Here is a 26,763-nt window from a genome sequence, read left to right on the forward strand (position 1 = left end):
AATTTCTGTACAAGAAACTTCGAGGAAACTTAGGCCCGCAGGAAGCAATTTCAGTTTGAGAAGGGGCACAGCCTCATAGAAATGCTTGACAAGCCAAGAAAGCATCAGACAGCCTGAGCATTCATGAAGGTGTGCAACTGTAAACTTGCAAAATTTTGTTCTTCTTTAAGCATAATAAAAGTACAATAATACCAAACAGTAAGTTGGATAGTCCAAAGAACAAACTGTGTATTTGCACTTGCTAAAGACCAATGTCCATTTGAATTAAACTGTAAGTCACGTACGTACCACATATGATTTCATGTATTATGCGTCAGGTTTGTTACTGATATGTTCGATATTCTTGTATATCGTATGGATTCATTTTGAGTTATTGTACATGAAGTGAACATTGCTGTGACTTTTTCAAAGAACGATGATTTTGGTATTGTGAATAACATTGAGGGGAATTTATCTATGCACTGCCATGGACAACTGCTGCTCAATACCGCTCACATTGCAAGCAGCAGCCTTAAACGAATGTCGTTAAATACCGTTTACTTTACATTTTGCAATTCGTTCGCTTCTACAGTACTAGTATTTGCTGATTTTACAGGAAGCAATGCTCCAAATGTCAATGTATTAGTTTTGAAGACTTTAGCAAGTACTGTAGGACTATAGCAGTTGACTTTTTCAGAAGCAGTTTTGAGGAAAATGATTAAAAAATAAAAAAAAAATATTAACAATGTTCCAACCATCCACTAGAGTTGCGAAGTGATCCTTACGTCGCGAGTTCGAATCCCACCGTGGGACGTGGAGACCGGACCCTTTGGATGAGAATGTATAAACCGAGGTCCCGTGTCACTGTAGGTGTTGGCACGAAAAAAAACCCTCACTGCTTAATAGCCTTAAGTGCCGAGTATTGGACAAAATTTGCAGCTCTTCATCGGCAAGTGATGACGTCTCTATATGAGTGAAAAATTATTGAGAGGGACGTTAAACAACATGCAAAACATGATTTCAAAGAACGGTGTTGCCATGGTTACTAAAAATAGAAGTTTACGTGAAATTCCCTCAAAAACTATACTTCTCCTAAAATTATGGTTGATTTCAGCATAAATTAGCACACAAGTAAACTATATTAAAGTATAATATTTAGTACATTGGTGATTGTTTGAAAGGTGTTGCCATGGTTACTAAAAAATAGAAATTTCTGTGAAATACTTTCAAAATGCAACTCTTGAAGTTTTTGTTTGATTTCAATACATGTAAAAATTGGAATACAAGTAGACTACAATAAGATTCATAATTCTGTTTATTACCCCTGTTGCAAATTTTCAATCCAAGTGTTACTTTTCTTTTGTTATACGTACAGACCAGTAGAGCTAGAGTCTTATCAGAAACTTCTGATATACTTTTATCACTTGTATTTTAATTAAGGGTTAAATATACAGTTAAAGTCTCTCATGTATTTATAAAATAATGTGTTTTGTCGTAAATATGGAAGTCGAGAATATTTGACTTAGGAGATAGCTAAATTTAATTTTAAACTAGAGGTATACTGGGAGCAATAAGCTCACTAAATGTTACCCGAAATAAGTGTAAGACTAAAAAGAAAAATATGAGATGCATAATGGCATTATGTAATAAAGAATCTGTGAACGTATAATTAAATCTTATTCAGTGGTTTAGAAGGAGTTACGGACACAAGATGTGTACCCTTTAATCTAAAAGAAAATGACCGTGCTCATGTTTTACTCTGGGGAACCCAAAATATGTGTCCGATCAAAAAGTAAAATAGGAGGTAACAATGGCAGTATATACATGTAACAAAGATTCTTTGAAAGTATCATTAAATTTCATTCAGTGGTAAAAGGGGAGTCGCGGATAAGAGATGGGTACCCCAAAGCGTACCAAACGGACGGACAGACAGACCGAAATTAATATCCCCTTTCAGCAGGGAACAAAATTAAGTACAATTTTTAGGGCCAATATACATGATATATGAGTTTCGAAACAGTTTTGAAAGGTCTTGTCATAAGGAAATCGCACTACGTTTTGCAGACAAAAAGAAAGATTGATAGAAAGGCGGACAGATGAAAACCATAATTATATACCCCCAAATCTTCGATTGGGGTGGTATAAAAACACATTGAAACAAGTATTGTAGTAAAAATATTTCTCGATTTTCGAGTTAAAGAATTTTTCTTTGTTACTTTCATGAATGAAATGTAAAGAATATTTAGGAATCCATTTAAATCGGTGGCCAAAAGTGAAACATTAACCTTCAGTAAGTTACAAATAAGAAATCATGAATATCTTATCACGTGGTATAGATAAAGGTGATTGACTGATAAACTTGTGGGAAATTCTGCCAAAAAAAAAAATAGACGTCGGCTCACTTTGCATCAATGCAGCAGAATGGCTACACTTACAAGCCCGTGTTATCAAAACAAGGCTTTGCTTTAAACCATATTTTCCCACCATTTGCTTTTTTGACCCATTCGTTTTTGTTTGTTAATCGTGTGTATTGGGATACAATGTAAACTGGTTCTATGGATGAGTGAACAACGGTTACGAGCAGGGGATTAGGGGACCTATTCTCTTTAAACTTGTTCCACGTAATCCGGGGGCATTCCGACAGTCAACTGATTATTGATTGTGTGTTCGGGTTCCTGTTGGCTTTTCTGGAATTTCTGTTCTAAATTTAACCTTTGTCGTAGGGGGCTAGTCCCAATGTCCTCACCGGGATAATTCGTTGATACGGTGTGAAATAGTGGGAAATGGAGCCGGAACATCAGGAGAAAGAGTTTCGTGAAAACTTGGAAGATTTAACCGAGGGTAAGAATAGATTAAATCGACCGTGCTAGATAAAAGCTTACAATGTTGGTCCGATAATTTTAGTTAAGTTATGAAATATGATGTTATCTCAATGATAAAGAATTTCATCTAGTAAGGTGTAACGAGTTTCCTATGTAATGACAGTGAATGTCAAACTGTTCATCTGTGTGTGGTTCACGCCGTTTGGATCAGAAGAAAAGAAAAACTTGACCCAAAACTCGTCAATATTAGTGCCTCTTGAATAGACTAACTTATAAAGATATGACAAACAACAAAAGAAAACTTCCGTCCTTTTAATAATTATATATATAATAAGCCAGAACATGGCAAATATTCTGCAGACTTCGTGTTTAGTTTTAGAAATGCTAAAGATCGACTTGTTTTGTTTTAGGGAGGATTACAATTTGCTGCTTCTAGAAGTCCTGAATACATTGTATTTGTTTTTTCTGTAGATTACACTGACAACTATCAAACGACTAAAAATGTCAATAGAAATATTGATAACATATCGTTAGTGACCTAACAATGCAACACGAATCACCTAACGCATAAAAAAAAACCCGTATGTCCAGTCACGAGACTCAAGGACTTTCGTTTTTTAAAAAAGAGGAAATTTGAGTACATACAGACGTGCATATCATTATGCATCCGAAGTCTGCATTTTTCCTTCTACGTACCACAATTTACTTTAGCATTGGTGGCACAATTTTATATTATGATTACCGAGAGATGAATGCTTTGGAACGGAAGAAATATTGAATTCATGTATCAAAAGTTATATAATCAGAATCAGTCTATTTAATATTTTATTTCGAACATTTGTCAAATATCATGACCGAAAATTAAATATTGTGGAATTTCAGTAAAGAAAGTGTATTTGATAAAAATTCCTCTCGCTGCTAATTATTTTATTTATTTCAAAATAATCCTTTTATTACTTATTAAAATTACTAGAAATAAAAACTCTTTTACAGAATCAGAACCTGACGGACTGAAAGCTGCCTTCAACAAAACACTGAAAGAGTAAGAAATTTTCTGGCTAATTAAATCTTATTAATACATAAGTCGGTCTTTTATGGTGTTTATAGGAAGAAATATACATTTCTTGGAATTTTTTCAATAATTCTAGATCATTTGATAAAAAAGTTGAGCTCGTGGAACCTTGATGTCCCGTATGACAGTTTAACAAACACGTTTTTAATGGAAGCTATTTATATACAGAGTTCTAATATACTCCCAAAAACTCTACAATACGGAATAGTCATTTGATCACCATATGAGGACATTGTCGTTAACCCAAATTTAGTTGTAAAAAGATCGCACATAAAAAAAATCAATAAAGAATTAAACTCTTGAAAGTTGATATTTTAATAGTTTGTGAGGTAAGGAATAGAGCAAATAATAAAGGCAAACAATGTCGATGATGAGGCGTCAACAGACGGTGCTTAAATTTCTGAGTAGCTGTTAGTCAGTGTAAAAGATATCCTGTTACTTGTTTAAGTGCTCATACCTGTTCTGTTTAGATACACTAATCACCCTTACTAAGGTTTTGTTCTTTTCAAACTGTGATAAGAATCTAGAAGGACCGTCATTGTATCATTGGACCATATGATAATTTGTCCCTATAAGGCTTACAATTTTTAAGGAAGATAATACCTGACTGTATTACACCTGTCAAATTCTTTATTTTCAGTTTTCTTGGTCTTAAGTCGAAGAAAAAGAAAAGAAGAAATGGACCTCCCTCAGAAACCAATATCGACGAAGATAAAACCGGTCTTTTGGAGACTCGAACCAATCAGAACAGCCGGAAACCACGTGCAGTTCCCAGCGTACCAGAGTCTGAAGATACCATACGTCAATCACAGGGCTCCGAAGAACTCAACTGGTCATACCCAGAGTCGTCCCGCCCACAAACCGATCATGGCCACCAGCCGTCTGTTGACGATACCAGATACAACTTCCGCCACGAGAAGATCGGTCATGCTGTCCTTGTAATTAACAGTATATTTGACAGCCAATCTGAAAGAAAAAATGCTGCATGGGATTTATACTTCATGCGTAAAATGTTCCAGGAGATGGGGTTTGAAGTAAACGTTCTTGAAAACCTTACTTCTAGAAAACTTCTCACTGAAATGAAAAGTAAACAGTTTTTGGTAACATTTTGCTCCAATAACTCAAAATTCATTGTAAAAATGAATTAAGATCTAGAACCGTTTGAAATGTTATCATTTATTTTATTTCGATAGCTTAACTGATTTAAATTAATAGTGATGTGGTGCTTGTAAATGAATTACAGGTATACAGAAAAGCATTACTGAAGAATCGGACTGTTTTGCCTGTGTCCTCAGTTCACATGGTATGGAGGGACAAACAAGCACTAAGGGGAGAGGTCCCGAACCTTTTGTTCGAACAGAACATTTCTTCTACACCAAAGACGGGGTTGTTAGAACTACAGAACTCCTGGAGTTATTTAATAATCAGAACTGTCGAGCTCTGAGAGGGAAACCAAGGATGTTTTTCATTCAGGTGATATTAAAATCTTTGCGAAGTAGAAAAGTAATTTGTAAGGAATCTTACCACCCATTTAACATTTATATGGATTGTTATACCTCTTTTGATTTCCCCTATATAAAATAAGGTCTTCAGATATGACTAATTCCGTAGCAGTATATGTGAATGGACTAATCTACGCATTACTATGCGTTAGTCAAGTGATCTAATCCCTGTTGCGAGAGCTAATTCCCGGTTATCCGTTAGATTTCACTTTGTATCGGTATATAAATCGGTTAAAAATCACTTGAGTTAGAATATTTCAGTTTCCCACAACAAGAGCAAGTTCCTTCGGCATTGCCTGGTAAAAAAGACCAGGATACCTTGGGGACCGTGATCTCGTAAGTTCCCCAATAACAGTATACAAGAAACTTTGTTGTTGTAACCATATGTTATTATCAGACCATACTGACCGAACAATGCAGTACTGAAGATGATTTCAAGCAAAGTAAAAAACTATAAATTGTCCTACTAGTTCCAAATTTTTATACCCCCGTAATCGAAGATTCTGGGGTATATAGTTTTTGTCGTGTCCGTCTGTTTGTCTGTGTGACTGTTTGTCCGCAAAAACTTGAACCTTGCCCTTAAAATTTAATTTAGTGGAGCTATGACTTTCATATTTCACATATGTATTCCTTGTGACAGGACCTTTCTTTGGGTACCATCAAATTTGACCTTTTGACCTTGACCTTGGAGTTTGACCCACTTTTACACAAAAATTCTGAATTTTTACTTTGGCCATAATTTTTGAACTGTAGATATTAGGATTTCATACTTCACATGTGTATTTTTTGTGGCAAGACCTTTCATTGAATACCAGCAACTTTGACCTTGATCTTGGAGATTTCAGTACTTATGAAAAACTTTTAACCTTGGCCATAACTTTTAAATGGTAAGGATTAGAACTTTCATAGTATAGGTAAGGATTAGAACGTTCATACTTCACATATGTAATCTTTATGAGAAGACCTTTCATCGGATACCAAGAACTTTGTCCCTTTGACCTTGGAGTTTGATCCACTTTTTAAAAACAAACCTTGACCATACCTTTGAAGGTTTAGGGCAAGGGCTCTCATGCTTCACATATTTAATCCTTGTGACAAGAACTTTCATATGATACCAAGATCTTTGACCCTATGACCTTTGAATTTGACCTACTTTTTAAAAACTTTTGAACGGTTAAGGCTAAGGCTTTCATACTTTACATAATTATGTAATCCTTTTGACAAGTCCTTTTTTAAGAAGCCAACAACTTTAACCCTTTGACCTTGGAGTTAGACCTACCTTTCAAAAACTTATCCTTGGCCATCACCTTTGAACAGATGGTGCTAGGGCTATCATATTTCAGAATTGTATTTTTTGTGAGAAGACCCAACTTTGAGTACCATTATATTTAATTTGCTTATAAGAAAAGTTTAATCTTCGCTTTGTTGTCTTAAGGGGGCATCAGTGTTTCACAAACACATATTGTTTGCTTGTTGTTTTTATGCAATGAATATAAACCTTTGTTGTTTCGATGAATAAACCTTTATTATTTCCAAAGACTTGGTTGTTACTGGAAAATCGCCCATTACCATGGCAATGGCAATGGTGACCATTTTGAGAAAAAAGTTTACTTTAAAATATATTTTATTCATAAAGAAATGGATTGAACAGCAGGCATAAATGCCTATGATCGTTCTCTCCAAAAAAAAGTTTAAATGGGAATGCATAGCTAGATTTGGGGATTTTTAATTGGAGTGGAGTATTTCTAGGAAATAAATGATTTTTATGATATGGTCGATTGATATATCTTTTTAGGCCTGTAGGGGTAGACTTGATGTACAGAAAGATGACGAAGTTGACAAGGGTGTACCAGTCCACATTATTCAACCGGATGTGACCAAAGACGTAAGAAAAGCTACAGATGCCGATGTTGGAGGCAAATATGACGATTATGCGGGTCGACGACCTGAAGAATTCCGGAATAATTTTAATGTTGTTAGCCTTAATCCAGTGTATGAAGAAAGAAGTGTTTATGGTTTATCTGGACAATACACTGGAAATTATCGACAAGCACATGGTTATGTGGTGAAAGCGCAGGCTGTAATGAGTAACCAGCCAAGAGAACCTCCTAGTCGCACCACAACGTACAAAATTCCAAATATAGATACCGAACCGCAGAACATAGAAGTCTTTCAGATTCCGTGTTTTAATGACTTCCTGGTGATGTTTTCTTCTGCAGCAGGTGAGACTTTCTAGCATGTCATTATTAAAGACTTCAAATGTATTTGATATTAATACAGTCATGTCTTGGCTTTCAAAAATGTCTCTTTTATCACCTTTGCTAAGAAACTGTTATCTTTCAAAGTCGCATGAAGAAGCACATCTCAAGTTTGCTTCAAACTATGGTCGTGTTACCCAGTACATGAATGATATTTATAACATTGAATAATAACGAGTAGAAAAATATTAAATTTTTATTTATTATATAATATGGTGCTAGTTTGATAATAAACACCCATTTTGTGTAGTATATACTCTCTAGGTACTATAGCATGGTCCGATCAGGGAAAGGGTGGCTGGCTGATGTACTGTTTGTACCACGTGTTCCGGGACATCACTTACACAAACGAAGATCTTCTGACGAGTCTAACAAGAGTCTGTGGGAAGATGGCGTTTACCATGGAAACGTATTGTCCCAGCACCCCTCACTACGACAAAGCCAAATCAGCCGCCTGTATATATCACAGACTTACCAAAGATATTTATTTGCAACCTGTCTCTTATGTATGAGAGAGAGAGAGAGAGAGAGAGAGAGAGAGAGAGAGAGAGAGAGAGAGAGAGAGAGAGAGAGAGAGAGAGAGAGAGAGAGAGAGAGAGAGAGAGTATAACAAATCTGAAGGGTAAAAATATTTGATATTTGTTTTGTTTTTATTTGCTTGGTTTTATTTTGTTCCGGTTATATAACAGAGAGAGAGGGAGAGAGAGTTACTTAAAGGGGTAAAATATTATATATATGAAGGGTAAATACTTTACATTTGTTTTTTTTACTGCTTGTTGTTATTTTTAGTATATTAACATTTGTTTGGGTTATATTTTGTCGTAATATTATGTTCTATTTAGTCAATTACATCTGGGCAATTATTAAAGTATTACTGAAGTTTATTAAAAAGTTTACAATTATACCGTTTTCTTATGAATAATACAAGGATGAAGACGCACCCTCTCTATCATAATAATAACCACTCTCACACACCTCGAGACAACAAAATTTAATATTTTTAAAAGGAGTCACTGTTTAGTTAGTAGAGTATTTCAAGACATCCACGTTGATATCCTTGGCATACCCACTCTACAAATTAGACAGTTGTAAGTTTAGATTTCGAAAATGTGGTCTTATACATTCAAATTGCCCAATAGTTCCTGCCCACCAACGTCAAACACAGAGACAACCGCACGAAATTTAAATTATAGACCTTTGCTTGGCGAAATTTACATTCCTGTAGAATTATCAAGAAATAAAACAAATAGAAATGGAAATATTTACAGGTAAAGTGAGATAAACGCATCATACATTTGATTAATAATTTATAATTCAGTCTGCGTCGATTCCACGTAGCCATATGTACGGATTTAATAAAAGCAAGATGCAGCAGCGGAAATAATTTTGATTTTAAGTATAGTAGCTGCAGAACTGTAGCTCTCCGAAAAAATATATTGGCAGACCGGAGAACTGCATGTAGCTCTCCGAAAAAATATATTAACAAGCTCTTACACAATTTACTTCGCACGTCAGTTTACAAACTAACTGTACTGCATTGTAGCTCTCCGGTCTGTAAATTTATTTTTTTTCGGAGAGCTACATTTCTGCAGCTATAAGAATATAAGTTCCGTCAGTTGTGAAAGCGTCAGTTCCTACTGTCAAAGTTTAAGCTACGTATATAAGGTACATTGTATATACATTTTTCCTCCTGAAAGAAATGTTTGTAACAATTTGTTCAAATGATTTAATTTTTTTTCTCTCACTACATGAAAAGTATATATTTTTCTTTTCTTTCCACCAGGATAGGTTTGTTGTCGTGTTCCATATCTTGTATATAAAGAGTTATCTTTCTTTTATTGAAAAAAATATATAATATAAATGTGCGCTGATTTATTTTAAATTTCTTTTTCTTACTTTTAATTAAACGAGAACCAGTAATGCATGTCAAAGTTTACTTTCTTTGTAGAGAATTCGCTTTTATTGATGTGTAAAACCGGAAGTTGTTTATTTCATAAAATACATTAAAAAAATTTATATTTCATAAAATTTTAGTATTACTTTGTCCTATTTTAGGATTTCATAACTGCGCTCACTCTAACGGTTGTACCTTATTGCTTAGCGAGCTCTATAGGTAACACGTTAACAAATTTTGGATCCTCACTCGAGGATAAACGGTGAATGAAAATGAATAAACTTGAGAATTAGGTAATACATCAAACAAGCGAAAGTGTAGATCAAACATAAACAGATGTTGCATTACGCCCGATAAATTAAACGATATTCATATAATTGTTTAAAATAAAAATTTCAGAGACAGAACAATTTTTATTTCATGATATTCAAATTTACTATGATAAACGTTTTTTAAGTAGTCTCCCTTTCTTACCACTGAAAAGTTGTTCATTGTTCGTTAGATTTTACCTGCATTCACCTTTACTTTTCTGGGCTTGACAATAATGAATATATTATGTATTGATTTAATTTTGTAGATCTATAATGCTCATTAATCTATTGAAAAAAATTAAAACTTCGTAAAAGTAACAAAACAAGACTGAATTGGAAAGATTGTATGGAATAGCTTGGAATACTCATTGTAGGCAACCTACAGACGGACATGAAGCTTATAACATTATAGTTCTACAGCATAATGATACGCTCGTCAGAATTATAATAAATTTTGAATCCCTTAACAAGGGAATCTGTAACGAATTAGATATATAGAGTAAAGAGAAACGCGACAGGTGGACTTTACAAAGACTGAGTGCTGATAGGCAAGAGATAGAATTGACATTATTCGTGAAAGACTCGGCTCGTGGTTTTCTCTCTAAACCATTTTAAAAAGTCTAAACAAATTTCGAGTACAGACAAAAATGATCAAATGGAATCGATGTTGGTTCTTGGAGTGTACGAAATTTGGGAATGAACTTCTGAATCGGTACTGTACTTTGATTGTTCAGTTATATGTGAATAGATGTATAAAGGTATTTGAATAGATACGTGAAAAAAACGTATAATCTCTTGTCATTTCCTTTATTATCGACCTCAGCAAGCAGTCAATCTATTTTTAGTTCACCTATAAAACAAGTGCACGTCATTCAAAATAGTTTGTGGTGTTGGAGTTATCGCCCTTACTCAGAAACTAGCAAAATAAACTTTTTAAAATATTTATAAAAGGATAATAAGATTTTTAAAAATTCAATACTATAATTTTAAATATATATTTTTTTAATGATCAAAATTTATAAAATTATGAAAAGATTTTGTAAAACATAAATTAATTCAAAGTTCTGATTTAAAAAGTTACCTTTTAAAAGTAAAGGTAAATTTTAAGTAAAAATAATTCCGCCTGGCAAAATTAGACGACAGACACCTTACTATCGCATTAATTCGTTACTGAAGCTCTACTGGTTACGAATTATATTAAATTTTGCATCCTCTAACGCAGAGGAAAATATAAATTCTAGGAAATGTAATAAAAATTGATAAGACTTAAGAAAAAATCCACAGTAACTTCTTGTGTGTTAGATTCGCATTTACAACTATGTATGTGATGACCGCCATAGTGACACTTTCATGTTGCACCCCCCCCCCCCCATTTTTTTCAGTAAGCACTCATCGTCTCAAGCCACGGTCCGGAGTTCGCATAGCTCTCTCCAGAATGGGAGAGGATCTTACATTTTGGCCGTGGTTTGCGACGATGGTAAGCACTCGGCTACTCTGCAAATGTGTCCGAAAATTATTCCAATGATTTTTCTATATAAAAGTATCACATACTGAAGATCATTTGACCACATACCCCCCCCCCTCCAGTTTTCAAGATAGGTTTTTCTTTAAAAAAATTTCGAATTAATCATACATATGAGGGTTCAAGATAATAAACTTTTTACTTTGACAATTGTATGTATAAATCAAAGATGTGAATACTATTCGGATTATTATAATATTTTCAATAAACCAGCTTTTGAACTTTTGAACCAAAATATTTCAAAAGGCTACCCCATTGGTCGTGATAGATTTATTTTTCTTTGGGGGGGGGGGGGGGGCTGTGGCAACGCACTTTGAAAAAAAAAATTTCAGTGCGTAAAAATTGAGACAAAATCAACGCACTTTGAAAATTTTTTTCAAAGTGCGTTCAGAGTGTACATAAATATTTTTATACACGGGGACTTATTACGCATTTTGGAAAAAATATGTATAAAACAAAAAATTCTAGACTTAGAATTTAGTAATTGAGAGAATCAATTTGTAATAGTTATATTTTTCGAAAACCTTTTAAATTTACATGTAATCATTTAACCTCATTGAGAACAAGGAGAAGGCGAGTAGAAGGTCTCTTAGCCCAACTGTTTTTTTTTTCTTATACATTGTACATAGCCGTCGGTAGCAAATTGAAAGTGAACCCCACCCTCCCTAAGGTAAGCCAAATTTTCAATGCCTATAATATGTATATCTTTGCAAATTATTTGTGTGCCGATCCCCCCTTTCCCGGTTTCAATGCCTATGTTACACACAAATGTACAGTATGTATTTGCATAACTGGTACATGTATGACGTTGAAAACTTTCAATAAAGTTAGTTTACATATAATGCATGCAAACTGGAAAAAAATAATTACAGTAAATCATTTAAGAGAGAAAGAATTTTCAAAGTATAGAAAAATCAAAATCGCTCACTTTAACATCCTGAAGTAACCTCATCACCGAAGAGTCATCAAAAAGATTCAATTATTTATCATACCTACGATTTGCAAGAATACTGACCAAGCCATACACATTTTTTCAAAGTGCGTTAATATGGTCGATATTATGAAAAGAAATTTTATTTTTTCAAAGTGTGTTGATTTGGTTCCAAATTTAACGCACTTTGAAAAAAATTCTAAAAGTGCGTAATTTTTCAAAGTGCGTTGTAACAGGGGTCGCTGAGCAAATTCAGCCGAATCCACACTACATCACACGTAAACATTCTTAGACTACATACATGTAACTGCCTATTGAAGGAAACAACAATATACATTTATTGACGAGTTGAGGGCAACATGCGTTTTGTCGCAACCAAGAACCAAACTGTCTGCCTGAGGCCGTTTGGTTCGTAGGTCGACAAAACGCGTTTTGCCCGAGAACATAGTCAAAAAATGTTTTGTTATACCTTTCATTTTAATTTTTTTTTTTGGTCGTACATGTTTTTTTGTACCGTTTTCCGTGATGTAACCTCAGGTCCGTTGAAAACCAACGAATGAAAATGAGATTAAGCTCCACTCATTCTGTTACGTAAGCAGTCCAACATCTCATCGACCGGTCTAACATCTCACTCAGCGGTCAAACATCGATTTTTTTATGCCCGCTCAGCAAAACATTAGAAATGTTAGGCTTTTTTCGTATAGATTTGTATAGGAACAAATTTTTAGATATATAACAATATTTATTATTTTATTTTTTTGTCAGAGAAATTCTAAGTTATATATCAGGAAACTCAGATTATAAAGTTGCAGAAAACTTACATGGGTTGTAAATGTTTATGTGTACATGAGCCTTGAATATAGGCTATGACTCTTTGTTTCTATTGATTGAACGAATACACCAAATACGTTACTTCTGAAAAAGTAGACAAAATATGTTTATCTACCTTCACTGAAATAAAGAAAAATCGCAACATATGTTTAAAAACCTGTAAATCTGTAATAGATATAAAAAACAAATGGTACTCACACTTTGGAGCATTATCCAGACAGAAGGGTGGATTGTAAATAATCTGAATGGCTTTTATTTGTTGCTCGAACATATATTTAAGCAGAAAAATAAGATTATATCTCATTGAAAGTTAGTTCATGGAACAGAAAGGTAATCACAAACTCAAGTTAAATGAAGTTATTTTAAAAAACATGATTATAAATGGTTATTAGAATTCTACATTATTATGGTGATTGTTATCTGCTTAAGGCTTGAAAATTTGGTAATAAGTACATGGTTTAACAGATTGTTATAAATATGTTTAAATTGATAAATTTAAACTTTTTTAAAAATTTTTTTATTTTTTTTAATTTTTTTTATTGGCTCGTTCTTCATATACACTGTTATAAAATAAAATGCATGCAACAAAGAAAATGGGGGGGGGGGGGATAAGGGGATAATATTTTAAAACTGTAACACATGGTTTTACAAGATACTCATTTGACAGAATTTGATTTGTTTGCCCATGAGAATGAACGCCACTTTGACTTCTAAAAGTCGAATTGAATTTTAAGAATGAAGATATCACTTCTATTCCTGGTGCTTGTGATCACGTGGTGCCTGCTTGAGGACTCGTCTGGAGCCCGCAGGTGGCGACGTCGGTGGAGCGTCAGGAGGATCCTTAAACCCATTTGTAAAGAGAAGTGTATAGTAAAATGTGAGACGGCTTGTCCGATATGCACTCCAGTTTGTGGAAAATCCTGCAAAATATTGTGTGGCAGAAAGAGAAGTCTAGTAAGTCAAAACAATGCATGCTCAATCAAGAAATACATGTCTTTTTAAAATATAATACGACAGTTTATTCTTATCTTAAACTTATCTTGGCTTAGGAAATCTTTTTTTTATTTTTTAGAGTTCCGATACCCCCCGCTCTTCCTTGTGACTTTACCGCTTGGGACAAAAATAGCGATGGTCATGTAGACTTCGAGGAATTTTCTACTCTTGCTACTCAAGTAGCTGCTGCAAAAGAACTGACCCTGGCTTTCCAAGCTACAGATACAGATAGTAAGCAAAGATTTTTAATGCATTATTATATGGACAATGTACTATTTTGCAGCAAATCAAACTCTAAGGCAAAAACAACTTTAATTCTAATTATTATAAAAATTGATTACAGGTAACCAGCAAATTTCGAAGGCTGAACTCCATAAGGCAACCTTTCTGTTCAACAAATGTTCATAATGTGGAGAAGAAATGTTAATTATTTCGGAACACAAATAAAAGTGTTGAAAATAGTTGAACTAATCCCCTGTTTTAACTTTGTTTTGAATTTCTTTTAAAAAGTTTATGTCAAGTGTGCCTTGAAAGGTTTGATTATTATTTGTGTTTGAATCGATATTTGTATAAGTTTTCCATGACAGATAGTTTGTTCAGAATATAACTTTGGGCAATACAGCCCATCAGTTTACAAAATAACGTAAACACGTACGAGTTTTCAACACGTTATGCAACCATTTCCTTTGCTATGTGAAAGTTCAGAAACGGACCCATTTTTGTATTCATAGGATGCAAAGTATATTCAGAAACTTCTAAAAACTTGATGATAAACGAGATGACTTTAACTTTTCTATCGTACTTAATATCTTAATGTAGCAATAGACGTTTAACACTTACGTATGATATCTATGTATTCTATCTAATTCAATATGCAAGATCATCATTTTTTTAAAGTTAATCGAGGCAATTTTTTTAATTAACAAGTCGAAAAACAAATATACAAACAGTCTCGTTTGAAGTCATTATTTCGCAAGTCAATGACCTCATCAGCAAATACAATCTTTCATTGGGTTAAATGCCGACAGACGTTTTGAATACCAATATTGTAAGGTTATTATATACAAACTGATATTTCCGTTTATCCGGTCATGACAAGGAGCACATGGCGGGTGTAACTGGTCGAAAGAGCATGCGTACTCCTCCATGGCACCTGATCCTGCCTCTGATATTTTTGGACGACCGGGTTTGCTCTGCCTCCGATTTGTATAGTTTAAATGGACATTGAAGTTGAGTACTGTGTTTCATCTCCATATTGTACTGATAAAAGTCTTCCGTTTTCACAGAAGCTCTTTTAGTGAGTCTTGTTGCTAGTTGTTGTTTTAAAGGTATTCATTATTTTTTTTTAAAGAGATTCTAAGTAACTTTCCTTTAAAAGAAAAAGATATCATGAAATATAGAGATAACGAACAGAATTCAAGCTCAAAAGTCAATCAAACATTACAAAATAGGAGTGGAACAAAAAGGACCTCCAAAACGTCAGAGGCGGGATCAGGTGCTATAGAAGAGTGAGCATCTCCTGCCTACCGATCACACCGCTGTGTTCTCCTTGTCGTGATCGGCAAATGACGGAAATTCCGTCGACAATTCAGTATGCATATAATGGCCTATCAATTATTATGAAAAATGTCATTCAGCATTTGACTTAATGATAAATTGCATTTGCTGACAAGAACATTGTATTGACCACAGAACTTACAAAATGATGACTTTAAACGTGACTGCTGATATTCTTGTTTCAGCAACTTGTTTGTCAACAACGTAATTTACCTCGCATTAAAAATTGTTCATACGTAGATCAAGGTCTCGGGTATCGAATCAACTGAGAGATGTAAACCCCATACGCAGGCGATGAAGGTATATTGCCGCATAAGTAAGGGAAGTTGACGATTGAAAAGTTGAAGTCGTCACGTTTATCATAAAGCTTTGTTGTTAGTTTTTTAGTTGTTGTTAGTCTTTTTCAATAAAATATCCAAATATGAAACAGATGTGTCAGACTACGTGGTATCTTTTATATCAAACTCATCGGAATATATCTTATCCACTTAAGAATGAAATTAACCATTGTTAATTGACAATACGTCGTCTATATATCTAAATGTCGATTTGAAGGCCACAGCAAGTGTTTTCATCTTTTTACGTATATGATTTGGGAAAAATTCTGCTTCATATGATTACAAAAATAGGTGTGCTTATAACAGGGCGCACTTAGTAGCCATGGAAATAGATTATACGAAGACCTGGTCTCCAAAAACCACATCTATTAGATATTGTCAATCAGAAACTCAAGCATGTTTTTAATATCAACTTCAGAGTATTTGTGTGTTCAATCAGAATGTTCTTTAACAATATAATTCCGCAAATGACCAATGCAATATTTACCAACGATTCAGTAGACCTAATTAATTTATCTTTGATGATGCATTTAGATATGACATTGTAGCCAAAAAGAAATTTTGAATGTCCAATAACGGGTACAAATTATGAATAATTCTTGAAAAAAAAATTACGCTATTTCTCATGTAGGTGTGATGATATCAAATCTTATTGACACTAGAGATGCTGTGACAATTGCACTAAAATATACCACCCTCCCATACATGTATGATTATAATTGGCAAAGTTCGTGTTTTGCTCTGGAATACCCGAAATAAGTGTCAGATAAAAAAGGAAAATAGGAGACACAGAATGGCATTGTTATGAAGTATTTGTAAAAGTACCATGTTATTTTTATTAAGTGGTACATGAGGAGTTGCAGTTAAGAGATGAGTGCCCTTTAATATGCAAGAAAATGCAGTGTCCGTGTTTTGCTATTGGAAACCCAATGTATCGAATCAAAAAATAAAATAGGAGGTGCACAAAGGCACCATGTAACAAAGATTATATGAAAGTCTCATTTGATTTCCCGGATAAAAGATGGATACTCCAAATTAAAGCGTACCCTGCCACTTTTGGAGTGGGGGTATAATAATCAAGCAATTCTAACAGATTCTACATGATATTGGCATAGAATACCTATTGTAACTGGAAGTGATCTTAAACTTTCAACATTTTACAAATAACTGTATTTTTGTAATATTAAACTCATTAGGTCATGGGGATCGAATACGGCTACTCAATCTAATTAAAATCATACTTTGTAGATCCGCGCAGTATTCAATCTGCGCATAGTGAATAGGGCGCGCGGATCTAAGAAGTCTGATTTTAATTAGATTGCCAGCTGCTGGACATGCAGGACCTTCGGATGATATAGAACATCCAAAGTAAAAAATCTTCCATCGTTTGTCATTAAAAATAGCCAAGAGTACATTTTATATAGTAAATGTGAATAAGAGGCGTTCCAATGCGAACTGATTGAACATTTCACAAAGGACGAAAAAAAAAGAGAAATAATAAACAGGTGTTCCGTAAAGAAGACTTTCAGAGATTTCTTCATATTTCTAGCTTGATGGGACGAGAAGTTGGATTTACCACTAAGACCGCTAAAACATTGGGCAAACTTTTATTTCTTCATGTATTTAATAGTTTTCATTTTTCATTTATAAGCTTAAAAACAACTAGAGATACTGTGAGCAATGAGTTCACTAAATGATATCCCCCGCCTCCCATATGAATAAAATGGCAGTGTACATGTCTTGCTATGAGAAACCCAAATTATGAGTTCGATCAAAAAGTAAAATAGGAGGTGCACAATGACAATATGTAATAAAGATTCTGTGAGAGTTTCTTCAAATTTCATTCAGTGGTATGAGAGGTGTTGCGGATAAGATATGGGTACCCCAGACTGTAACAGAAGGACGGACAGACAGCCAGACATACCGATTACTATATACCCTTCCGCTTTTCAAGCGGGGGGAATAATTATGTATGTCGGAGCTATCGAGCTACAGGGGTGTTTTAATGATTACATTTTACATGTACACTGTATATGCAGAATAAACAAGAAAAAAAAGTGAAAAATTCTCGAGAGGAAAGTTAAACAATATACAATCAATCAATCAATCTTAAACGGAAAAAGACAACTAAATGTGAACATAATGGTCGAAAAATTTCAAACTGTATTAATTTGCAATCAATGTCATTGTATCGACTATAGAACTTGAACTTGACTTAAAACGAAATTGTTTGATATGATTCATCACCTTATTTGCCTATTGCCTGCTCGGAAATTTATCGTTCTTGGCTCATACTCTTTCAAGAGTATCCATATACAGGCTACGATTTTTAACAACTACTCAAACAAGGGAAGATTACAATATAGGAAATTAAGTCATCAGTTTTATGTTTGATTGATTGTATGTTGTCTTACGTCCAATTGGAGAATATTTCACAGAAAGACGTCACCATTACTGGTGAAGGAAATTTTGACGTTAACTCAGCACTAACGGCCATTGAGCAGCGCGGGATCTTTATCGTGCCTACGTACATCGGTTTTAAAGGTCTCATCCGAAGGACCCGGAACTTTCACTTCAAATGCGGAACGCTTAGAAACTAGCCTTAAATTCAGTTTAAAATTCGATAATTTGAAACATTGCCTCTTTATTTAGTTATCATAAAAATCCTTTCTCTGAAACCATAAACATGTAGTTATGCATGTGGGTTGTAAAGCTTGTCAACATTAACGTCTAAACTAGCTAATTCGAAACTGTCAATTTGAAATTTACAAGTTTTGTAAAGGGATCAGTTACTAGTCTTGTATATACAAGCAGGTACTTTAATTGAAAAAAAAAAGATTTACATGTAGCCCCCGCATGTCGTCGAGAGCTAATTAGCAATATTTTTTTTAAGTATCATAAAACAATTTCTAGCTCTTATCTACATCTGGTTTTGTTTGAAATTAAATTCATAAACTGATTTCGATATTTTTTAGTCTAATTTATTAATCTTCTTTTGGTATAAAGACTCGTGATTTTCGAGATGCCACATCTTAAAGCTGGAGAACTTTAAGGTAAGACTAAGGTTATTTAGTATGACTGTTTTAATTGAACACTTTTTCTAAACTGCGAAACCAACGACACTTAAAATCGTTTTTAGCCAAGGGTATACATTACATAAAATGTGAAAGAAAAATGGGACAAAATTCAGATTTAGTATTTATTCTGATGCAATGTTAGTTGAAATAAAGCTAAAGAAAGGGCTAAAATTTCTCACTCTGCTCACACAAAAATTATATTCTGAAATATTTTTCATATTTCATTTCATTAATTTCTTAAATTTTATTTTATTATATTGATATATTATATTTTCTAAAGGGTGGAATTGAATTTAACAAGCATGTTCGTGATACAAATTTGGGTCTTAATTAGAACTCTTCGGAATGATTTGAATTATAGTAATGCCTACTTCCTATCTTTTACTGATGATATTTTTATTTTTAATTGGAGACTTTTATATGAAACATTTTTCTATCAAAGATATTTGAATCATTGAATACTTTCCATTTCTTTCCTTTTGTTTTGTATCTTTATGAAAATAAACACGTGTTCTGCTGTTCATTGAACCAGAAAGCGTTGGTAATTATATCTTTTAACATATATAAGATGAAAATGCCATTTGATAAATGAAGTTTGCTTTTGCTTCACCTATTAAAAAATAGCTCCAAAAATATAACTGCTTAAATGTACATTATATGTAATGCTAGGTTTGGAAATGTATTTGAGATTTTAAATGAAATCTGTTCAGTTCTGATATACATGTACATTCAATTAATAAAGATCTCTTATTTCATAGGTAAAACATATCTAGGCTATAGCATTAGAAGACCATCAAAAGACAGAACAATGAAAAAGGTAAAGAAAAAAATGTTGAACATTTCCTACACAATAAACTCTGGGAAAAAAGCCCAAGAGGCTAAAGGGCCACATCGCTCACAATCTACACTAAGTAAACAATGACGTAGCAACGTTTTTGGAAGTGTGGGGTCCAGCCGGAGAAAAAAAAAATTACCTGAAAAAGTTGACAAGAAAAAAAATAAAAGGAAATCGCCCAAACTCGAAAATCTTATTTCGTGGGGGAGGGTGGGGGGTAGAGGCCAAAAATTTTTTCACTTCCTTCTTTCGGTACCAATTTTTTAAACATACAATACTATATTACCCTATCAATTTACCGTAGTAAAAAGTTTGTGTGTGTAGGGGGGGGGGGGGGCTTCATTTTCAATAGTAAAATTATGTTCGGAAAAAGTGCCCCCCCCCCCCCCCCCCCCCGTTGCTACGTGCCTGCTAATTTTTGATACAGATGATGTCTTCAAAAGGAAATCTCACACCGAAGAAAATAAAAGACCCATGAACTAACACGTTGTTTTATTTTGCATTAATATCAAATAAAGTTATTATAAAAGAAAAAGATAAGATTGATTTCAGTGCCCCTGCAGGAGAAGAACGAAATGCATATGGAAAATGTAGTGACAGTAAGTATTGTCCAAAAGAATAATGTTTTAATTATATGTCCGGCCACTTTTTATGAGTTTGCCTTATGAACAGTTTTGCTTTCTGAAGGATGGTTATTCTTTTGATTCAAAATTCCGTGTTTAAACTTTTATGTGAGTTCCATATATTGTGTTGGGAAAAAATAACGTCGAAATTTTACAGGTACATAGACATTTGTATGAAAATTCTCGAAAAATTGACCTTATTTTAAAAAACAATCTCAAATTAAAAAAAATTGAATGTTCACATGCGTTTTTATACAAAATGTAAGTCCACTATTTTCACACTGAATTATCTACAGAGTTTTTTCGTTTGCCCCAATACGACAGGGAGCACATTGCAGGTGTGACAGTTCGACAGGGAATGCTTTATCTTCTGTGGCACCTGATCCCACCTCAGATGTTTTAGAGGTCCGTAGTTTCTTGGCTCCAAATTTCTTTTGATTCAATATACTTTTGATCCTGATTAACGCAACGTATTTTCATATTTCATTAAGTAATTAATAATACCAATATTGATAAATTATAATACACCGAGGAAATATTTCAAACTTGCAGGAAAACCAACTTGTTTTAACGCATTTTGATTCATCTCAGGCGTTCAAGGTTATACACACTCCATAATATCTCGCATATACCTACTAATATTGCTAACGAAAGTTGCGACATCATCTGTGTTGAATATTACATTTGATTTCTAGCTGGTGTTTACTGTAAAAATAGAATTTAAACGATGAAACGAGGACAGCGTTTATACGTGTGTAAAGAACAAAGAATAACATATCGCTGATTTTCAACTGTTTATGATTTCATTACCCATTATATTTGCTTAAAGACAAACCCTTCAAACTAGTGAAGTTTATTAATCTGTAAAGAGATTTTTAGATGAAGAACTAAAAACTTGGCACATTTAAAGTTCTAGGCGGTCAATAAATAATTTTAGAATACACTGTCTCTGCTGCTAGTACTGATGCTCCTCAGCATCGTATTCATCGACGAAGGAGATGCCTGGTTTTTTAGAAGGAGGAGGAGAAGAAATTCGCCGCCGCCGCCGCCTCCACGGCCGGTTTGTCAGACACTGTGTGAGTTTCAATGCAACAACCGATGCAGACCATACTGTTGTTCCAGGTGTTATCCAAAATGTAGCCGTAAACGTTCTGATCAGAAAGTAAGTCGACGTGGGTTCTGCTTGCTTTTTATTTTCATTATCTCGTATGTAAGAAAGAAGAAAGTCTATTATACTTTATTGAATTTAAATCATCTTATTCTTTAAGGATTCTTTTGAATCTCCTCATTTTATCCCAATGCAAATCAGTCCTTTCCTTTTGAGAGCTAGTTATCCATGCTCTCCCAACTTATTTACGTAATTGTAAATTACAGATTGAACATTTCTCTTTGATTTTGATAAACCCCATTTGAGGCGTTGATTATTTAAGAAATAAAGTCCGCGTTTTCGTGAATGTTGCAGAATAACCTTCGAGAGCGAGAAACGTAGTTTGAAAGATGAAAGCCGAGGCGTTAGCGGGGGCTTTCATATTTCAAACAACATTTTGAGACCGAGGAGGTTATTCTGCATCATTCACGACAACAGGGACTTTATTTCTATTCTACTTTAGCAGCTCTAAAATACGACTGAATAGAGAAACGAATTAGGTCACCTTGCTGCAATAACAATGTTCCATTTAAGGGGACCGACTATAGTTTTATTCCGTGAAAACTACAATAGCGAAACTCTTCATTTTTATACCATATATAACTGACATTAACTTTAGTGTACATTCAAAGTTTGGGCGAAATCTATCGTCCAGGTATTTCTAAGAGGCCATCTCAAAATACAGGTACATTTACTATAGGATTATATAGGAAAGTGCCAATTTTTAGCACTTTAAACCAAATTATACAAATACTACTATAGCGTTTTTGTTCAAACTATAATAAATGATGAGTTATACTATCTTGTACATTATGTGTAAGAAACACATAATTCTATTGTCTTGTTAACAGAGGGGGGCATCTCAAAAGGCCAAAAATTAACGAATTTTCCTGTTATTATAGAGTGCTACAAAATATGACGAATGCATAGGATTTATACAAAAAATAATAAAATATGATGAAGAGATTATCAAATTCCTATGTAGTAAATTTCAAGACCGTATGTTTATTACTTTTAATCTAATAACATTTTTGTTACCCCTTTCTTTAAGAGCTTCAGTTTATCATAACGTAAAACACGCACTATAACGTCGTCAGCCTACCTATCAGTTGCAAAATCGGTTAAAAATTCAGTTATATAAAATTGTAATTACATTTTTAAACCTGTAATTGCTTAATTTTGTTTAATTTTATTGATCAAGTGAAAAAAGTTGCTTTTAAACATTAAAAACGCTTCATTTTACTATGCTGCGCGAAATATTGCGCAATGAAAACAAGAGTCGGCCCCCTTAACACCAGAGTGTAAATTTGATTATTACCTGTGAATAGAATGCATTAAAAATTAGCCTTTCATTAATTATAAATCTGTTTGAAGCTTATACAGATAAATCTTTTTGAATATACAAAAACAAAATCAGTTTCCTTTTTTACCACTTTATTACTAATATATCACGGAGTTTAAATATGGCGTAGGGAGATCCGTGAAACAGCCCCGCTTAGCTTTAGAAACATACATTCATCAGCTACAGTGTTTAGGTTGCAAAAGACGACCCATCGATGTGGTCTAAATATGTTTTCATTCTTAAGTTCAATATACATTTCAACTGCACAGGTTTGATACGTGTTTCTGAACTGATAATTTATTGATGATGTTCCTGATTTATTGGAGAATAATGTCCGCGGCATTTCTTTGATCTCGGCAATAATCGTAGTAGAATAAGTGTTTTACTATATTGTTTTGAATTTCAAATTCTCTAGTGAATCCAGCTACAATGAAGCGCATTGAAGTGGTAAAATTTTCCATTCGAATAGAACGTTTTGAGCTATCTTTAGAACGTTTATTGTCATCTTATGACACGCCCATTTCCTTAGAAATTGATAAAACGGTCAATTTGTTTATTCGAATACCTGTAGAACAGGTTTTCCATGAATATAATAGCCAATGAAAACAGTCTAAATAAATTCGAATAAACAAATTGACCGTTTAAACATGTGTTGTGGTAACTTCAATAGTCATGATACATGTAAGTTCAAAAATATGTACATATTCGTTGCAATTTGTGTTTTACAGAAGCGGGAAATCTCTAACTCTCTCATCTAATTTTTATAAAGCTCCATTTCAGTGTAACTCATATTGCTTGTCGCGAAGAATGGGGTGTCCTAAAACATTACGACGAATATTTCTTTCTCGTTTCTGAAAATATGGGCATGTCCTTATGTTATTATTGACGTTCAAAACATGACTCAGAACGTTTCGTCCAAACAGAAAATTTTACCACTTCAATGCGCTTTATTGTACCATTTTAATTTGGTCTTTGCAACTTATAACACTGTTTGATATATTTTGTCCTACATTTAAACAACTATTCAAAGCAAAGTTATCTAATTCTAACATTAACTGCTGTTTTCAGGAAGTTATCGTACCTTTGCCATGTGAATTTTCTTCATGGGACACAAACGGAGACGGATCGGTAAACAAGACCGAATTTTCTCTAACGGCAAATGCACGTCCACACAGTACCGATGTTGACTATGTCTACAATATTGCAGATGTTAACGGTAATAAACTTTTTTAGACCTTAAAATAATATTTAAGGGGGCCGACTGGGATTTTATTGTGTAAAAAAACAATAGAGGAACTCTTTATTTTTATATCAAATATAACTTAAATTGACATCATGTCAAGTTTGGGGAAAACCTACCGCCCAGGTATTTTTAAGGGACCGTCTCAAAATACAGGTACATTTACAATAAGATTATATGGGAAAGTGCCAAAGACATACAATGATGTTAAAAAAAGTTATATAGATATATTTATATCGGATTACCATTTGATTTTTATCGGAGATCGAAGGTAAAGATTAAATCAATTTGTGTTCATCAAAAATTTGAATACATTTGTATATTTTTGTTTGATACTCTAGAATATGATTTATATTCTTTTTCAGTAACGTGGATTACACTTTCTTACTTTAGTCTCTATCAACCCACACATCAATTAAATAGTTGCCACATATTCCATTTCTTTGATAAAAAACTACAGACATAAAATTCTAATTTAAATAACACTTCAAAATATTCCGAAATTGGTGTCCATTATTTGTCCTATAGATCAACCAATTCCACTGTACGATCAAATATCACTGTATTGAGAAATGGATTGAAAATGAAATTCGAGCTAAAATTTTTATTCAGTGCTTTCTAAGACGCATGCGTGGCGCAGTGCAGCCACGTAGCCTCGTTTTTGAAAGTTGGGGGGGATCAGCCAGAGAATTTTTTTTGGACTTACCTGAAAAAGATGACAAGCAAACAAAAAGGGGGAAAACTGCCCAAAATCCTATTGGGGGGGGCACTTTTTATTCAATGCCAAATTCTCTCAGTACCATTTTTTTTTTGCATTCAATACTACATTTCCCTGATATCAATTTCCTCTAGTATCAAGTGGGGGGGGGGGGGGGGGGACCAGCCTTTCAATGAACATTTCCAATAGTTAGATTAGGTTAGGGCTTCTGTTCTGGAGTCGTGAAGTAAGGGGTTAAAAAGGCCTCCCTGCCCAACCTGTTGCTACGTGCCTGCAGTGGTTAGGACTTCTGTTCTAGAGTCGTGAAGTAAGGGATTAAAAAGCCCCCCCTGCCCAACCTGTTGCTACGTGCCTCCAGTGGTTAGGGCTTCTGTTCTAAAGTCGTGAAGTAAGGGGTTAAAAATGCTAAAAATTTATACATTTCCTGTTTATTCAAAAACAGAATAGACGGAGTTAAAAGTTCCTTCTGTAGTATATTTTAGGTAATATCTATACATTCAATGAAGTTAAACTCCATAATCCATAGAAAAGAGGTATTCCAACACTTATTTCAAAGTTTATGAAAAGGGGGGTTGTCATGGCGTATACGTACCGGTGATACATTCGAGGTTGCGATCGGGAGTTGATCCTTACGTCGCGGGTTCGCGAGACCGTATAAACCGAGGTCCCATGTCGCAAAAGGAGCTGGCACGAAAAAGATCCCTCACTGCTCAACGGCGCTGAGTGCCAAGTATAGGACAACAGTTGTAGCTCTCCACTGGCAAGTTTGGAGTCTCCATATGCGTGAAAAATTCTCGAGAGGGGTGTTAAACAATATACAATCAATCAATGTAAGACACCCGCGTCACATTGCAACCAATTTATTGTCAATCATCAAATGCTTTGATTGTAACTTTTGGAAAGACGTAAGCTGCACATTTCAAATCTTCTCAGTCAATGCGCTGCTGTCTTTTATACACTATACCTCTTTACGTTACAAATTTCTTTTTAGAAATGTGCAGCTCAAAACAATTCCAAAGAACTTTTATAATGTTTGTTCTTTTAATTTTTCCCCCCGAAAAATCGGAGACATTGAAACATTATACAATCACTGTGGAATTTTCAAACTTAATTGAATAATGATTTTGCTAAAACTTTATTCAAAAATAATTTTGATTCTAATATAAAATATATAAGATTGCTAAAAGTTCGAACAAAATTTTCTCTTTCCATCAAAAGATTTCTGAGGAAAAGATTAAAAAAAAACAATTCAAACTTTGTACCTCAAATCGTTTTGTCAATTTTATTATATAATGTTACAAAAATGTATACAGGTTCTATATTTCATTTCAGGAGACAAAGTCCTCTCAAAGGAAGAATTGCGGAAGGCACCGGTAATTTTCGCATGTTAACAGTAAATGTGTGCAAACAACATCATTAAAAGATTCAAAATTTAAAAAATCTTGAATTTATGTTTATATGTGTTAAATATGTCAAATGCAAGAGCGGATAGTTTCTTCTTATGTACGTACCAAGACGACTATGGAACCAAATTTAAAGGGACTTTTAGGCGGTTGAACAACCTCCATGGGACCGATGGAGAGGAATCTATTTTGTCACTAAATGCTTTATAGAACATATTAGCTGGACAATACTTATCCTGTTGTAAACCTCTTTGATACTCCCTAAATCATATTTTTTGTTGCATACAAGTCCTGGTTTTCAGGAAGAAATCTTTCTTTACACAACCATTTACAACTATGCAGAGGACAAATTTATTTTGCTATATTGT

At 33.9% G+C, this 26,763-nt stretch overlaps 2 protein-coding genes and 1 long non-coding RNA gene across 4 annotated transcripts; all 3 read left to right on the top strand.

Annotated features, from left to right (window-relative positions):
* The first annotated feature begins 2,365 nt into the window (after positions 1–2,365).
* On the top strand, positions 2,366–8,518 carry LOC134258721 (uncharacterized). 2 transcript variants are annotated; one of them, XM_062741275.1, is made up of 7 exons: positions 2,366–2,820; positions 3,795–3,843; positions 4,514–4,959; positions 5,117–5,346; positions 7,171–7,597; positions 7,898–8,139; positions 8,219–8,518. In XM_062741275.1, exons 1-7 carry the CDS (start codon positions 2,763–2,765, stop codon positions 8,267–8,269), a joined length of 1,503 nt encoding a protein of 500 aa, XP_062597259.1. In that variant the 5' UTR covers positions 2,366–2,762; the 3' UTR covers positions 8,270–8,518. The 2 variants fall into 2 exon arrangements, with proteins under 2 accessions (XP_062597259.1, XP_062597260.1); XM_062741276.1 differs by lacking the exon at positions 8,219–8,518 and having other exon boundaries at positions 7,898–8,187.
* Positions 8,519–13,864: 5,346 nt separating this feature from the next.
* On the top strand, positions 13,865–14,544 carry LOC134258683 (uncharacterized). Its single transcript, XR_009990205.1, has 3 exons — positions 13,865–14,076; positions 14,195–14,346; positions 14,459–14,544. It is a non-coding gene; the product is annotated as an uncharacterized LOC134258683 (long non-coding RNA).
* Positions 14,545–19,010: 4,466 nt separating this feature from the next.
* LOC134258684 (EF-hand calcium-binding domain-containing protein 1-like) lies at positions 19,011–26,432 on the top strand. The gene is made up of 5 exons (XM_062741228.1): positions 19,011–19,063; positions 19,846–19,904; positions 21,483–21,707; positions 24,103–24,250; positions 26,325–26,432. The coding sequence occupies exons 2-5, from the start codon at positions 19,896–19,898 to the stop codon at positions 26,381–26,383; spliced, it is 441 nt and encodes a 146-aa protein (XP_062597212.1). The 5' UTR covers positions 19,011–19,063; positions 19,846–19,895; the 3' UTR covers positions 26,384–26,432.
* The last annotated feature ends 331 nt before the right edge of the window (positions 26,433–26,763 follow it).

Source organism: Saccostrea cucullata, unplaced genomic scaffold, assembly GCF_032062105.1.
Source record: "Saccostrea cucullata isolate Sc308-1 unplaced genomic scaffold, CSIRO_AGI_Scuc_v1 ctg27, whole genome shotgun sequence".
NCBI lineage: Eukaryota > Metazoa > Mollusca > Bivalvia > Ostreida > Ostreidae > Saccostrea > Saccostrea cuccullata.

Bases quoted from the DNA above. Each gene is read 5' to 3' on its own strand.
- LOC134258721 (XM_062741275.1), top strand. From the start codon at position 2,763: ATGGAGCCGGAACATCAGGAGAAAGAGTTTCGTGAAAACTTGGAAGAT. The intron at 4,960-5,116 runs GTAAACAGTTTT...AATGAATTACAG, and splicing joins ACTTCTCACTGAAATGAAAA to GTATACAGAAAAGCATTACT. The intron at 8,140-8,218 runs GTATGAGAGAGA...AGAGAGAGAGAG, and splicing joins ATTTGCAACCTGTCTCTTAT to AGAGAGAGAGAGAGAGAGAG.
- LOC134258684 (XM_062741228.1), top strand. The intron at 21,708-24,102 runs GTAAGTCGACGT...TGCTGTTTTCAG, and splicing joins GTAAACGTTCTGATCAGAAA to GAAGTTATCGTACCTTTGCC. The intron at 24,251-26,324 runs GTAATAAACTTT...ATTTCATTTCAG, and splicing joins CAATATTGCAGATGTTAACG to GAGACAAAGTCCTCTCAAAG.